At 37.4% G+C, this 17,545-nt stretch overlaps 1 protein-coding gene across 1 annotated transcript in view; it reads right to left on the bottom strand.

Moving 5' to 3' along the window:
* MAGI2 (membrane associated guanylate kinase, WW and PDZ domain containing 2) overlaps window positions 1–17,545 on the bottom strand; it is a 714,309-nt gene that overhangs the window by 285,300 nt on the left and 411,464 nt on the right. Inside the window, 1 exon segment of the mRNA XM_054514801.1 lies at window positions 9,217–9,336. Within this exon segment, the coding sequence (XP_054370776.1) occupies window positions 9,217–9,336 (120 nt within the window).

Here is a 17,545-nt window from a genome sequence, read left to right as displayed (position 1 = left end):
CTCCCATGTTTGAAAAATTGTGATCAAGAGAGCAAAGACTAGAGAATGCACTCTTTAGTCTTCAAAAAAGGCAAGAAGGATTTAGAGAATGTACTCAGAAAAAACATAATCTTTTGATTCATAGAAAGGTATTAATAGAAATGTATTGTGGAAGCTTCAGTATACCTTGAGATTAGAAAATATAATGGCTTCAATATTTTTTGAAAATTCTGAGACTGGGAGAAACAGAAAGAGGATTTTCTCCTTTTTTTTCAGAAGAACCTCCAAACACCTTTTGGACTGAAGTTTATGGTATTTAGCAGAGTACTATTTGATACAAAAAGGTGATATGAAGCTTAATATTGAGGAATATCATAAATATGAATGTGGAGTATCCAAGAGGAAATAAAATCTAGAGCAGCTTCACAAAAACATAACAACATATGAAATACATGTAAACTGGATATAACAAATATTGTGTCTTTCCAGTAATGTGCTGAAAAATGGAGACCTCTGTGACTGAGTGATGTAGGAAAACATTTCTGCGGAGCACATAATAATGGTTTCCAATTTGAATGTCAAATTATTTTACATCTTTTGTAATACCTACAGGTGTATGTGGCTTATCAGTGTGATAGCCTGGTAAGGCACGCTGTACAGTTTGATGTTTTTATCCTAACCCTGTTTGCATTTAAACTAAAGCTACACTATATGTACTGCAGGCAAAATTCACTTAGAAATGTAACTCAAATGCAAACATGAACTGGTTGTGACCTGTTTTATTAAAAAAAACCCCACAATCAAAACATAATGTGTCACATAGACAGCATTAATATATACTATACTGAAGCATACAATACTATAGTACAGCCTTTAATTAATCCTTCTACTAGTGCAGGAATATTTCTACTAATAACTACTTTTAAAATTTCTAAAAGATGAAAGTTGTATCTACACCTCTGGAGGTTATTTTAGGTTTTAAATCACACAGTATGAGAATTTCCCCCCCCCCCAATATTAAATTGAAATGTTAATCTTTTCCAGCTTCATCACATTAGCCCTGGTTACTTATTTGCCCAACTTTGCATTTTCTTTATTCATCCATTGGGTTCACACATTTTATATTCTCTGAGCTTCTCAATCATTACTCAACAAAGCCCTATCTGATGAGTTTTCGAAATTTATTCCCTACAGCTCTCCTGGTAATTTGCATTACTTTTGCCCGGACACTTCAGTTTATTAATAGTTTTCTGGTAGTAACTATACAGAATTCTAAAGATTAGGGCTGAGGTCTTGGGCTGAGCTGATACAAGGTCAACGCAGCTTGGGAAAAGGCATGAAGGCAAAATTTCTCTCTTGATTTCCCTGCAATTGAGATCTTCTTGGTGCTCATCTAGGTTTGATACAAGCTAAAGTATGTTGGCAGTGGTTTCAGTGAGCCTGTTTGAGCAGACCAGGTTTCTGGAGCACTCAGACCCCTAATTTGTGCTCTGTTGTACCTGGTCATGCTCTGCATCCTGGGAACACACCCGAGCAAAGAAGACTGCTGTTTGCCTGGTGAACATACATCCTTCTGATTTTCTTGGGTGTGGTAATTTCAGAGTCCCCCGGATGAAGGGAAGGAAATGATGAATCTGACTCTATGTTCTTAGAAGGCTAATTTATTATTTTATGGTATTATATTATATTAAATAATGCTATACTAAAACTATACTAAAGAATAGAGAAAGGATACTTACAGAAGCCTTAACAAGAAACTAATGAAAACCTCTGACTCTCCAGAGTCCTGACACAGCCTGACCATGATTGGTCATGAAGTAAAAACAATTCAAATCTTGGATAAAGAATCTCCAACCATATTCCAAAGCAGCAAAACACAGGAGAAGCAAATGAGATAATATTGTTTTCCTTTTTCTCTGAGGCTTCTCTACTTCCCAGGAGAAGAAATCCTGGAGTAGGGATTTTTCCAGAAAATATGATGGTGACATTTGGGAAAATCACCAGCCAATAACTGAGCTGAGTTACTGTAGCAGCAGTCACAGAATCTCAGCAAATCCCAAATCAGATGAACTGAATGTCTGTGCAGCCCCTGTTGAACTATGCAGCCCCAGCCAGCAGAATTATGGGTTCTACCAAGCCTCAGGTGACAGTGGCTTATTCTGTGACCTTGTGCTGACACCTGTGATTGAAAGGGGCGCTGGACACTGGCTCAGGAGGAGCACCTGCCAGCACCCTGGAATAGCCAGAAAGTGCTCTGGCCTCCTAGAACCCTCTGCCTTGGCAGCCCAGCTGTCTGGCAGGCCAGGCAGGGAGCTCAGTTGAGATGCTGACTGCACCACAGCTCAGACAAGTACATCCCACTCAGCCTCCTGAACTCACACACAGCTCAAGTGTGTCCATGGCTATCTGCTGGGCAGGGGATGGAGCTGACAGATGCTCCTGGAGACAGAGATAACTCCAATGACTGCTGGTTTTCTTTCAGTTGAACCCTTTCAGAAGCTGGGGGGAAGCCAGTGATCTCTTGGATTCCTCTGGAAGCACACAGGATGAAGGAGCCATCAATTCTTTGGATGAGGATGCTGTCTGTTTAAAGGCTGAATGGCCCCACTCTCTGCATTTCATGCATAAAACCCTAGTCCTTAAGCTTCTGTTTCCTGGATGCCTGTGGGAATGGGCTTGACCTATACTGACACATGTAGTCAGTCCCCAGGTGACATTTTTTAATGCTGCATTGTGATGTACATCTGGATGTTATCTTTTCTCATTGGTTGCATTTTTGCAGTACATCAAAACTGACCATCTCTTAAACTTTTATGAAATAATAGTATTTGTCTATTGACACGATCTGCAGGCTCAGGGATCTTTAAGCTTCCCAGTTGTGTTACCAGTGCTGTGGGGGATTATGACCTGCCTTGGCCCACAGGGCAGGACCTTCTTACCATGAACCTTGTTGCTAATCACACACCAGGAATATCAATTGTCAGAATAATGAGCATTTAGGCAGCCTCAGAACAGACACAAAGTATACCATGTGCAACACTACTCCAACCTTTCAGAGTTTAAAATGGCATTGTAGAAATTATGAAAGTCACCCTTTACAATGCAAAAGTATAATTTTTAAAAGCAGCTGTTTTTTCATACATAAAGGAAATTATATGTATTCGATTTTGATTCCTTTCTTATCACTTCCCAGAGAAAACGACAAAATACTTAAATGAAATTTTTAAAAAGTAAATGTGATGTTTTATGATTTAAAATGAATTTTAAAAATATCATACATGTTGATATATTCACTGCCATTACATTTTGGAGCTTCTGACCATTTACTTTCTTTGCATTTCATATTTATTGATGAAATCCAACTCCTGCCTCTGGCCTAAGAGTAAGAGAGGAAACACAACAAAGCCCATAAAATCCTACTAGTAAAGAACAGGTGCAAGAACCCAATCAGATCAAGTCACTGACTATCTAAGATTTCTTCTCCTATTTGCTGACCTAAATGTTGAAATATCCAGTTACATGTTCTCTGAATATGGGGGTGAAAAGCTGACATCATATTAATATGAGATCTACCTCTTCAAGAGGCACTTTCAACAAGAATATGATTTTTATTATCAAGTATCTCTTCTCATTCTTCTATGCCCTTGAAAACTCTTTCTGCTGTTAAAAGATATGGCTTTTGAAGGACTACTATTTTTATCTCTATGCACCTATCCTCATGAATGCTTTGTTTTCCATTTTAAATCAGAATATTTCATTAGCTACTGTGCTTAGGTCTTAGGAGGGTAGCATTTTATTATCTTTATGTTGATTAATTTTCTTTTGTATCCATCTGCTGTGGAGTGCTCAGGATGTCCTGCACACAAGGGAACACTGCACACAGTAAGTGGGTGGAATTTTGAATACCTTACAATTTTTACAAGGAAGAATGGAATCAAAACTACTGGAATCAAACACCAGCACTTTATAAAACCATTATCACCACAATACAGTAATTAAAATCTCCATTGCCTACATGGAACAGTCCTTAACTAATTTTTGTAATTTACAGATATTAAAATGAAATGTTAATTGAAAATGCATTAGCTGAACAGAAGGGTTTTGATCATTTAGGCTAAATTTGGCTTGAGAGAAGAAATGAAAGCCTATGTAAAACTTAATATCTTCTCAAGGAGACAGCATGGGGACTGTCTCCAGGTGAATGGAATCAGAGCACCTCCCAGTGTTGCTTATGTGCCAGCTGTTGGAAGAGTCACAGGTAAGACATTGGCTGTGACCCCACATTCTCTTCCCCAAGAGAGCTCATTCTAATCCTGACCTCTTAAACCTGTGCCTACAAAAACTGCAAGCTTTGTCCTTGAGTAATCAAGGAATGCAAAACACTAAGGTTTCACCCATGGGATGTATTCAACCTGTTTTTTAAGATATAATGATTACAGATTTCTGGATTGTTAGGGAAATCCCAGCTAACTCTCACCCTTCTGCCAAATAATACTCCATCAGTGAAAAAGAACAGAGGTGAAATTCTGTTTTCATTTAAGCCAGCTGGAAATTTACCATGGAATTCTGTGGGGCCAAAGAAAGTCCATGATCATGTAAGGGGTTAAATAGCTTCAGCGATCTTGGAATTTTCACCAGTGAATGAATTTGAGACAATTCCAAACAATCAAGCAAATAATAAAAAGTGGATTTTTGACAAAATTAATGGCACAATAACTAAAATAATTGCTTTTCATGGAATAAATTAAGGATTATTATATTAAAAGCAAATAAAATGTGTTTTACAAAACAACAATTATGGAGATTTTCTGAGGAAAACAAAAATTTGATAGAAAAAAAAGAATTCTACTTAGTGCATTATCAGTAAGTGTACTGGTCGAATTAGTTCTGTTCTTATTTTTGCCACATCTAAGGGTTATGAACAGGCTTTTTCATGTTTTCATTTGTTATAGAGATCCACATTGCTAAAATACCTCTTGCTTTAATGTATTTGAACTACATTTCTATCCTTATGGATTGCCAACAACCATGCTTCTTTTTCTTACAGTATTTATACACTGAACATCTCTTCTTATTTCTGGTACTGCCACTACATATGTCACTTTTAAGAGGCAATCCTACCCATAGCATGCATTGCACTTAAACTCTTACATTTTTAACACTTTGTAATGATGTCTTACTATAACCTTCAATCATGTGCCTTAACATATCTGGGTTTTGGAAATATTGAAGCTGTTACATTCCTGTTAATGAGTGTTTACACTCTTAAGCAAAATACAGTTCAAGTACATTTTAATTCTACTGCTACGCTGCAATGGTTAAGAATTTTGCTGATCTAATAAGGAGGTGGGAGCAACATTTGATATCAGTGACCCATGAAGTCTCCATGCAAGTTTTGACACATTGGAGAGATGACAGTGTGCTGAGCCAAACCTCCTACCAGAGAAGCTGTACACACACACACAGACACACAATTTGTCTGTTCATCACAGATTTTGCTATTCTGCATGTTATAGATTTACACATTGTGTCAATTCAAGGACCATCTTTGATCTTCATGCCAGAAATGAGGAAAGGAATGTGGGTTATTTTGCTGGGGCAGGTCATCCTGGGTTACATGAGTCTGCATGGCAGTGGCTTTCATTTTGCACAGGAGCACCTCCTGCTCTGGTTACAGAACCAAGGTTATGTCATCTAAATAAGTGTGTTGGATAATGAATTTATCATTTTGAGCCAATTTAGAATTTCTTTAATCAGCACAGTAAATTGGAATTCTACTAAAAAGCAAACAAAGTGAAACCTTTAGGTTTTGGTTGTGTTATTATACAAAGACCTTGAAATAAATGTTTGATGTGCTTCAGGCAAGTATCTCCTGCCTGAAATAGCAAGGTGCTGTTGTATAAAAAAAATTCAATTTTAGATAAATGTGCATAATAAAATTTGTAATTTTATTACCAATTCAAAACCCAGTAACAATCTCACCGAAGTTAACGTGACTTTGATTTTTAATCTGAGTGAGAGTAGAACTGCCTCTTGTATTCTTTCTCTTGTTCTGCATGGAATAATATTACCTAGACTGACAGGGAACTTAGCCACAGGTAAGCCACAAAGCATAGCAACTGTTTATGTAATATCATGTATGCCTAAAATAATTAATATCTATAAAGATAGCTTTCATATCAGCAGTTGCTCAAAAAGACGTAAGTAGAAAAGGTCAAAATAATAATGCATTTAGTCCTACTGAAATGAAATATTTTCATTTTTGCAAAACTGCTAAGAAAAGAGATTTGTAGAGTTTTTATCCTGAACATACTATTGCTTTTCTACAGCACTTTGGAATGTTGAAGTTATTCACAGCTGTCACAAAAGCGGTAGACAAAGAAAGGTGTATCCAAAGCCTAAAGCAGTAAGGAGGTCACAGAGTATCCTATTTTTAATTCTAAAGAATTTCTAACTTAAAAATCTATTTTTAAACTAAAAAAAAAGTGTGCTTCAAGGAAAAAAACACAAAGAACTATACAACTCTACCTTTCTAAGAATATATTTTGCTTTCACTTTTAGATTGTATCCTGTCCAAGTTGGAATCACAACTCTTATCTACTACAACAGAACAAAACACTTCAGATTGTTTTACTTGTTTTATCATTACTATAAGAAAATATCCCCTCCCAACAATACCAGCTTCTATAATGAACAATACAAACACTCAGTGTCAGGTAAGTCTGCACTTGACCTCCTTTTCCTCACTTACCTGGATGTTCCTGATTCTCTTTGGAATTCACACAGTAGAAAGTAAATTGACTGAAACAAACCTTCTAGGCAAAAAGTGATGAAAAACAACACAGGTATACAGTCTGAATTTTTATCTCAACTGAATGAGAAATCTCTTCTTTAAAACATTATTCTGGTAGAGATGAACTGGTTCACAGTGTTTGTGGTTAGATAAACAGCATAGACTGACTCAGCTACTCTACACAGAAACTTAGCTAAATGCAAAATGATTGTCTTAAAACAAAAAAAAAATTTTAACCAATTTATTAATACTGAGAACAATTAAAAAGAAGTGTGATTTGTTTCATAAATATAAAAACCAGTCTTGATAAGGAAAAAATTATCTCCCAGAGAATGTATGCTCAAAGAAGTTGCTTGATCTATCCAAGAACTCAAAAAATCATTTCCTCATGATGGCAATAGAGAATTTCTTTGCTCTGGTTGGTATAATTTTTACCAGTAAACTTAATCATTGAAGTCCTATTGTGCTCAGGAAAACTTATGACAGGATGATTAGTAAAATTATTCCCCAAAGAAGACGTTACAGTCAAGAATTAACCAGGAAATTGTGGAGGAGTAAATTTGTATGGTCATATCCAAAAGACTATGCATGGGAATAGGAGAAACAGCATCTGTACAATAACTATATTTTCTCATGTGTTATCTATTTTTTTCCATAAGGCATAGGGAGATAATATATTATCTGGTTTTTGTCAGAATGCACATCTGGTGATTAGAAAACCTGGGAATCAAAGACAGGATTTGGGCAGAATTGGTCTGTTGAGTTTAGTTAGCTGTAAGTTTAGTTTCTGATTTCTTGGCTTCAGTGAACTTGTCACCTGTGATAAGCAAATGACCTGGCAGATGTTGTACAGACACAACTTTGGACCTCTCTTCAGCTGGGTCCTCAGCTGGTTTGAGGAGTTTTGCAGACTTCCTTAACCAATATTTCACCTTGCTGTCCAGTCAGCTCTGGTAGCTGGTATTAAAAGACACATCTCAGTATCCCTCGAGGGACAGAAGAGCACTGTGAATTAATTTAACACAGCAGTTCAATCTCTACAAACTTGCTGCAAACTAATGAAATTACATGGTCAAGCAATGACAGACTTGTGCTCCATTTAAGCTCCTCTAATGTTACTTTCAAACACCTAAGGTAACAAAAAGACACTTCAAGAAAGGCTTGTTATTAAATTAACCTGTGATAAAAGTAAAATTGTGGTGTTGCATTAATGTTTAGGTAACTTGTACCATTGCATGTCAGACAGTGGTGAAAAAAGTACAAACCTGAAAGATGATGTACTTTCCTTTATTTGACCTTCTTTAATGGAAATCTTTGTTACAAGTCTTGTATTGATATAACTCTTAATGAAAATTTATTTACTGGACAATGGGTACTTTGTGCTGATTAGGTGGGAAAAATTGCCTTCTTTGCTGCTATTTATAACACAGCTAATGATTTTTTTGGGGTGAATAGCTTCTTATTTATCTTCAGATGCTTTTCTTGGCAGGGACAAAGTAAGGACAAAAAGGTCTTTATTGCTTTTTTTGCTAGTAGGTGAAAATATGGGACTGATTTCCGTAAAATGGCTCTACTCGCCCAGGTATTCCCATATATATGGGTCATATTTTTCCTATAAATGGTGTTCCCTCTGAATATTGCAGTAAAAACCCACTATCCATTACCTAGTTACTTTAAATACTAGTATATTTGCAAGAAACATCTGGTTTAAAATAGTGTATCATTAATCTGGTTTCATTAAAATACCCTGCAATGTAACTGCCCACCTCTTTACAACAGTTTCACTTTCAGGACAGCTGTGTTTTGCAAAAGGTTTAAAATCAGATGAATCATTGGTTCTCCTGGGAAGCAGTCATGGAGTAAGCTGCTGGCTCTTTGCCCCAGAGACAGGATTTCTAATACAGCCATCAGGACAGCCCCTATCCCTCTGCCATATTACAAGATTAATGAGTTCTTTTCATTAACTTTATAAAGCCTGTAAGACATGACATAGCAAATTCTTCTTCTGTTACTTACATAGTGAGGTTTCAGCTTCTGATATAGATGGACAATTGCAGGATCCAACATGCAAAGGAAAAGTGTCAGCCTCACACTTGATTTCTGCTGTAGAATGTGTTTGCCCTATGTTAAAAAAGCAGCTGTATGCTGAAATTCTGTGGAAATGCCCTTGAGTATTTGGGGTAAAGGACTAGTGTTTCTGTTCTGTAAATGCAATGTAGTACCATGTTTCTCTTAATCACTATAATATACTAAAATTACAATGAAGTCATCTGCATTTAGATTTTATATATGAAAATATTTTCATGATGGCCATATGGCTCTTCACAAATTTCTGATAGCAGTAGCAATGACATATTTCTAACAGGATAGAGCAGAGCAATTCCATCAAATGAGAAAACTACAATGGAAACATGATATAAATTTAGCAGTAAAAGCCTGCTTACCTTCATATGTTCCACTTTCTAGGAGAGCACCACTTTTCTCCAATTCCATAAAATCTTCAACAGTGATGAAAATATAGTCCACACCAGGGACTTCCCCCTCCTTATGTGGCCTTGTGGTGCCTATTAGGAAGATGAAAGACACACTGTCAAGAACATGGCCTAAATGCAGAATGATCTTTTGAAAGCTTTGGAAAAGTCACAAAGTAAACCACTGACACAACATTTTGCATAGCACATCTTCCTTGTGAGGATGCTTTCAAAGCAATCTAGCTCTATTTGCTGAAGCTGACAGAGGTATTTGAGATGTATGTTTAAGATCGTGCCAGATATTATTTGGGTCTATATTTATTGCCACTAATGAAAAACTATCATACTGTTGTTTTTACATTTCTAGAAAGACCCTTAGTGACATCAGGAACTCAGAAGTAACACAAAACAAAGTCTTTTTTACAATTAATCTGCTTTGTGATATTTTAAACATTTATTTAGAACACAGAATAATAGTTCTGTAAGTACCCTTCTGTAAGGGTTATATTCACATTGCTTGTTTCAGTGCCATAAGTGGACTTGACAAATGGTTAGGCTTTAGGGCCTGTGGGATTAAAATCACCTGCTAACCATGCTGTCAAGCTGCACAGGTGTTTATATTTAGTTATTGCCTCTATTGTCATCCCTGGATGACAGAACTCTGTAAAAGCTGACAGATAACATTACACACAGTCTGACAAGTGTCTTGGCTTAGCTAGCAGAAGTTGGGATGTTAGCAGGGAAGAGTCTGAAACTGACCTGATTTCCTAATGGTCCTGTTTATTGTGGTCAGGCTATCTATCCCTCATTTGACTGAAACCACTAATTAAGTCTCAAAATTCCATTTGGAAATGGAAGTATATTTGGTTCTCCTCAGTCTCAGAGTGTTTGAAACATCTTAATCAATTCTTTATCAATACTGTACTGATTACATCACACTTGTAGGGTTTGGTTTCAATACTGTTGACACTGGGAAGTGGCTAGAAACATGTCCAAACTCCTTTCTGTTACTTGAAGACACAGAGACATAAAAGTGTTAGGTTAACTCCATTGCCTGTCATAGGGACCTTTTTCTCCTCAGACACAGCCTGAAGTCCATGGCCAAGACTGAATGAGACTGCCAAGACAGTATTTCAGTACTTAACATGGGGAATATATTTTGATAAATCTATAAGACCCTTCCCTCATTTTTTCCAATTCCTTTCTCATCTCAACATATACAACTAAAACTGGCTGTTAATATCTGGGAATTCTCATACTACTTTCTAGAATACTCTGTCTATCTGGAGTAAAATTCTGGGCTCCTCAGTGAAAGAGAGATGTGGTGCTCTTGAAGTGGATAGAATGGAGGGTGACAAGGATGACTGGGGGACTTGAGAATCCCTCTGATGAGTAAAGGCTGAGGGAGTTGGGCCTGTTCAGCCTTGAGAGAAGACAGCTGAGAGGGGACCTCATTAATGTGCATAATTATCTAAAGAGGGGAGGTCAAGAGGACAAAGCCAGGCTCTGCTCAGTGGTGCCAGCCACTAGGACATGAGGCAGTGTCTGATGCACAGGAAGCTCCATCTGAACATTTGGAAGAACTTCACTCTGCAGTGACCAAGCACTGGCACGGGCTGCCCAGAGAGGGTGGGAGTCTCCCTCCTGGGAGATATTTCAGAACCATTTGGATGCAACCCCGAGCCATGTGCTCTGGGATGACACTGCTCGAGCAGGGAGGTTGGAACAGATGTCCCACTGTGGTCCCCTCCAAGCTGACCCACTCTGCGATTTTGTGGTTACTTTTGTGTTTTGGAGATGGTATTGTTAAAGCCCTCAGACACTTGGATTGTCCATAAGCACGCTGAGTTTATTTCCCATGGATTATCTGATGTCTGGGGATGCAGCAGCACCCCTAAAGATCTCCAGCCCTTTGTGAGAACTGTATCAGAGCACTCTGGTGTGCCCCTGAGCTCCAGAGAGCTCTGCCAACTGCACAGACATCAGATGTTTGTTCTGTGTTCTCTCTCCTGGGAAACTTTTCACTATCAAAGAATATTGACAGAAACTGTATCTTCCTCACAAAACACTGGCAAATCAAGGCTATTCCAGACACAGCACAGGGAGGAAGCTCACATATTAGATGAGTATTTCTAGCTTACTGTTTCTTCAACATATTTTTAATGTAGACAAGCTTGGATTACTAGTTTATCAATCAGAAAAAATACAAGTTATATAAAATGTTAGCCCTGCTTTGAATAAAAATTTGGACCAGATGATATGAAGAGCTCCCTCACAACTGATTTTTTTAAATGATTTTATGCTATTTAGTGTTAATACACCTGGTTTGTTTGAAACATCTGGATATTCAGCAGTCTTCATCATGGATGATGGCAAAGTCTCACAGGAGGTCCAACAACAGACTTGGTTATTCCTGTGCTTCTCTATTTTGCTCACAGTCTTTGTTCAATTAATGTAGAAAACTGTAATGGACTAAATTTCAGATTCTGAATCCCTCTCTTAAGTTGGAATCTAAAGACCTAATCTTTCTGCCCTTATATTACTAAGTCATGTTTTTTTCAGATATGGTACAGAGACGATAATACCTTTTGCATGTCTTGCATTAATGAACTATTAATTAAATATTCTGTCTAATCTGCTTAGACAACAGCAGCAGATAACACTGTGCCTCAGTTTAGGGTTTTCTGATAACAAATTCTGCACTTCTTCTCTCCTCCTTTACTGTCAGAACTAGTCTTAAAGGTGCAGAACTTAATATCTAGCATAAACAGAACAGATGATTGGGGGTGCAAGCATCATAAAGTCACCCCAGGGCACACTGTCACTTAGATGGCTCCATCCTATGATACTACTCAGGGAGCCAGCTCCAAGAACCCTGCACCGCACTGTGTACTGAGGGCTGCAGACCTATAAAAGATCAAGTAGTCTGCAAAAAAATGGAGAAAGGAGTAAACCAAGATCAACAGCTGCTTGAATTCAGGGTGACTCTACCCCAGCTACAGCAGCTCCAACCCCTGAAGAACTTAATTGATCTTGATAAAATCTTGCTGAGTCCCATTTCCCTCCTGCATCTGTTTTCATTCCCTCAGGCTGGAGGACCTGTGATGTTGGAAATGGTTAAAGCAACTCCCTGGCTAATGGAATAATCCATGGTTATTGCCTCTTTTACTCCTTCACCCTGGAGGAATGGAGTTGCTGCTAATAGTACTTCTGCCATCCCTTATAGTTTTCTGTAAGCACCACAGACATTGTAATTTTAATAATGCATATTTACAGAGGTGGACACAGTTACTGGAGCATCTTAAACACCCATCAAGGTCTGAACATGAGATCTATATATAGGACTCTTACAGACCACAAGCAATTGCCTTTAACCTAGAGCTATACTTCTTAATAAAATTTGTCTTTAACTGCCTCCATATAGACAGATAAGCAGGCCTAAAACTTATGGTGATTCAAGACTTAAAACAAAGGACTAATTTCAAACCTCAGATTTCTACAGAAACATCTTTTGTTATGCAGCATCAAGGCTTAATAGGACACAGTCGCTGCCACTTATAATATTTAGCCCTTCATTAATGCAAAATGGATAAAAGAACTCAGTTACAATTTTGTTACCAAGGTAACCTATGAAAAAATTATCTCTGAATTCCATAATGAAAGAATATTATACTTTTAGATATTTCAGGACCAAAACCAACAAGTGGTATTTGCACTATGCATATTTCTGACAAATACAATTTATAGGTGTAGTTGAAGACACAAAATGAGAAGCTCTCAAGTAACCATGACCAGTCTAGTCATGCAAGTGCTGTCACACAACCTCTAGATACCTTAGAAATTGCAGGATCTCGGTCTACAAAATCTGGACTTGTATTGACCTTCTTTGATTTTATGACCACTTTCATCATTCACCAAACAATCTCCTCTCAAAACATATATTAAGGTCATATTTTGTTTGGATTTTTAATTTTAAGATGGATAGTTGGTACAGTTTAGAGATGTTTAAGTTATGTGCTATATCTTTTTATTATTATTATGTTGTAAAAAGACCCTTTGCCTTTGCAGCTGGTTTCTTCTCTTCTACAGGGGAATTATGGTGATTTGCCATTCTTGAGTCCAGGCTTTCCATGCTCATGTGTGTTGCAGGATGGTGCTAAATCCCAGGAGAGGAATTAAGTGCTGTTTACATAAGTAGCACCTGAAAGAATATTTTTCTTTTAAATGAGTTTAAGGTACCTGAGGGCAGGTGCTTAGACATGTAAGAAACCTCTACTTCTATTAAAAAAAGAAGTGTGTTAATTTAATAGCAATAAACTATTTTTGAAATAATGCTTTTATGAGCTTGGGGAACAATAAATAAATTAAACTTTAATGTTGACTTCTAGTGCAGATTGGAAAAATGATCAGTTCATGTGGTGTTCAGTCCAGATTGCCTTTATTAGTAAAAAAGGATAGAATTATTGATTCTAGAAGACTTCCAGGGTTGGAAAGCTCTGCACCAGTTTGTAGAGGCAGGAGAAGAACTAGGAATTTATGTCTATTTTTAATCTCAGCCTTCAATTACATAATTATAACATTTTAGTGCTTATTTGGGAGCAAAGTGCACAGCCTGACTTTGAACATATTTCTACTACTTAGAGGCACTGAGTCTTCACAGTCAGTCTCTCTCTCTGTCCAGCTCTGCCACTTTCAAAAGCAGGAAAGCTGCTCCCTCAATTTTTTTCTTTCTTTTTTTTTTTTTTTTTTGCTTACTCCATGTAGTTATGGAAAAGAAAAAGAGGCAAATTTATTTATTTGCCAGCATAGGAATATGAATATTAGTTAAAACTCCCAGAACTGTGACAGGAAAGACCCACTCAGTACTTCAGACATATTTTAAAGAACACTTCATCCTTGCCGTAAATAATCTGTATTTTACTGTCTTTAGCAGCATCTCAAGGTTAATATTGTACTAGTCATGTCCTTGTAGAGCAGATGTGATGGTCAGGAAAGTGGAAGAAAGGCCTTCCCTGCATGGTCCATACCATCTCACAGACTGGCCTCACAGGTTTCAATGCTCCAAGCTTACAGGAATGAGATAAATATTTAAATTTTTACTTTTATTTTTGGTAAGTTAAGGGCAAACCTGGCACACCACTATCCACTTCACACATATTTAGTTGATTTATATTTGGAATCACAGATTGGTTCCTACTGCATGAGGTAATTTTAAAAGCAAAGGTGTGGTTTTGCCACAAGCATTTACAGTGTAAATGAAGAGCAGGGGAATAACCTAGTCCTTTTTGCACAATGACCTACTTCTAGAGTAATTTTCCAAATGTATGGAAGTGAAAAATGTCTAGTTTTGCTTATCTGTTCCAAATGTAACAAAATGCAAAGAGAAAAATGCCTTTAATATATGAAGCCCTTTGATTAGATGTTCTACTGAGAATTTGTTCTGTAACTCAGCTCTGTACAACAGCTTGTTGTGGAGCATGGTCTGCCAGGCTGTCATACATTACAGTAGCTGGAGGGATCCCTCCTGCAGAAACAGACTGCTAATCTTTAATAAACTTCAGCTGAGCCCTTGGTATGACCTCGTATACACTTTGCCTTAGAAAAATTCAACAATACTTAATTAGGTCTTTTGCTTGTTTGCCAAATTACTCTGGAACACTATTACTGGGAGGAACTGGAATGTATGGGAAATTACACCTATCTTGTCAAATTACTAACTGCATTAAGCAGAGAAGCACCACATTTGTCTTGATATACTGAATTTCCAGCTGAAGAGAATAATAAACATAATTTTCAAGTAAAGTGATTTTAGGCATATTACAAAGCCAGAAGCTTCAAGTGTTTATGACAATTCTCATAACAACAACATAAACCACAATGGCATAAGTCCCTTCTTGCCAATGTTTATGAAGAATAAAAGTGTTTCCCCTTTCCATGTGTGCAATACCAGCATTTTCTCTGATTTATTCCTATTAAAAAAAAAAAAAAAGGTGCAGAAGCAAAGGAATGAATTCCAGATTCCTGAAAATGTTTTTCAGAAGTAATAGTTTCAAACTGCATTAATATTTGCCAAATGTGTTCCTGAAGAAGATCTGGGTGTTAATAAATTCAAATTTAGCAAAGGTGCTGAATGTTCTACAGTGAGGCAAGAACACAGCTGAGAGAGGATCTCATCAATGCATAAAAATATCTTAAGGGCAGGCCTTAAGAGGGTGGGGTCAGACTCTTCTCAGTGCTGTTCAGTGACAGGACAAGAGTCAGTGGGCACAGACTGAAACTCAGGACATTCCACCTGAATATGAAGAAAAACTTCTTTACTGTGAGGGGACAGAGCAGTGGAACAGGCTGCCCACAGAGGCCAATATTTAAAAGATATTCAAAACCTGCCTGGACACAAGGATGTGCAGCCTGGTGCAGGTGAATCTGCTTTAGCAGGAGGTTGGACAAGGTGATCTCCAGAGGTGCCTCCCAACCCCAATCATTCTGTGAAAGGAGGCATTTAGCAGCTGCTGAGCTCTGAGACTGCAGCATTATTTGCAAAGTTACCTGTACACAGAGTGAAAAAATCAGATGCTATTTAGAAGAGGTGTTGTTTTTAATATAGCCTGGATTTTCTGATCAAGTTTTAGAAGAAAGTGAAAAGCACTTAGCCATACTTCATCACAGAACTAAAAGCTTCATGCCTAGGTGCTTAATTCACGTGAACTAGAAAGAAAGTTTTGTAATCCCTGTGCATAATTAGCATTCACTGAGAGTAGCAGAAATAACAGGTGAACTACATGGCTCAATCTACTGTCTGCTGAAATTAGGTAGAGAATTTGATTCCCATCAAAAGAAACCTTTAAAAAGAAAATAAAAACCTCACCCATGGTTTTCATGGTTTGTACTACAATTTGGGATTCACAACATACTAGGGTATGTTTTGATTTTTGCTGAAGAAACAAAACATAAGACTGAAAAGCAGTCTCAAGGGACTGCACACTGGGTTGTAGTGCACACAACTACTGCACCACATAGTTCTTAGAACAAATATTTTATGGTGCACAACAGAAACAAAAAATTCCTGAATTTGAGATTTATAATGCACATAGGAGCAGATAAGCACGTCTTTATGGAAAATGCCTTCTTTGAATGTTTCTTTAGATCTTCATTATTCCCAAACTTGAGACATATGCATTAGGTAGGCTAGATAAGCTCCTGCCTGGTGATGAGCATGATTATTAGATTCCAGATGCATACATACTTTCAAATACCTTTTAGAAAATTATTTTTAGATTCAATATGCAGACAGGAGCCTCTGATTAAACAGAGCCTGGGTTTTCTATTTGTTCTCTTGGTTTTGTGCAATGTGACAGACAGTGAACAGCCCTAAGATAATTTATGCACTGTAAAATAAAGTCATATTGGAGCTGAATAGAAAAGTAAAACTGAGAGATGCAAATGACAGTAGTTCTAGCTAAAGACTGTGGATAGGAACTTTATTTATTTATTTGGTTAATTATGAGAGGACCACTGGAACCAGCAAGAAGCACCCAGAGAAGAAATGCAGCACAACAGCTGTGCACTGAAACAGGTATTGGAGACTTTTCTTTAAACTGTGGCATACCCAGATTTACCCTTACACAGCGCAAGGATTTGAATTTTGCACTCTATGCCCTTGTCCTGTGTAAGGCACTGCTACACTGTGTGTTCCCTCTTCGAGGCTATGTGACATTGGTGGCTGGGTGGCATCAGCTGGGTCACTTTCCTGAACTTGGTGAATTCCCATGAAGCCTGCTGGTTACTTTCTTTTGAGAAGAACTCTGACCCAGTATTAAGCCAGATATCCAAGTTTCATTGCCAATACAGCATTTGAGCAAATAAAATAACTCCTTTTTGATTACTCTTGCCAATAGAAGTCTTCAAAATGTTAACAAACTGCAAAGAGAATAACTGCAAAGCCAATAACAGAGAAGTGTAAATACTTTGTGTAAAGTTAAGCATGGATGATGGCAGGAAATACTTGTAAATAAAATCAAAAAAGCTGTTGCTAATGCAAGTATCTTAAATACTTAAATGATATTCTTCATAATTCCTGGAAAGGCCAAATTGTGAAATGGCTGTTCTGGCACTTGGAAGCGTAAACCTTACAGGGTTAGCTAAGTCCCTAAAGGAATCTGATTTTCAAGGCTCAAAAAGTGGAAAAGATGAAAAGAAGGAAAATCAGGTAGGAATAATTTTGGATTCCATGTTATTGCCTCAAGAGGTTTTTGTGTTTTGTTTGACTGGTTGGTAGGTTGCCTTTTTTTTTAAGGCAAAAATT

The sequence above is a fragment of the Molothrus ater genome, chromosome 5 (assembly GCF_012460135.2).
Source record: "Molothrus ater isolate BHLD 08-10-18 breed brown headed cowbird chromosome 5, BPBGC_Mater_1.1, whole genome shotgun sequence".
Lineage (NCBI taxonomy): Eukaryota > Metazoa > Chordata > Aves > Passeriformes > Icteridae > Molothrus > Molothrus ater.
Note: the sequence above shows the minus strand (reverse complement) of the source record. Positions and strands in the feature narration are given on the sequence as shown.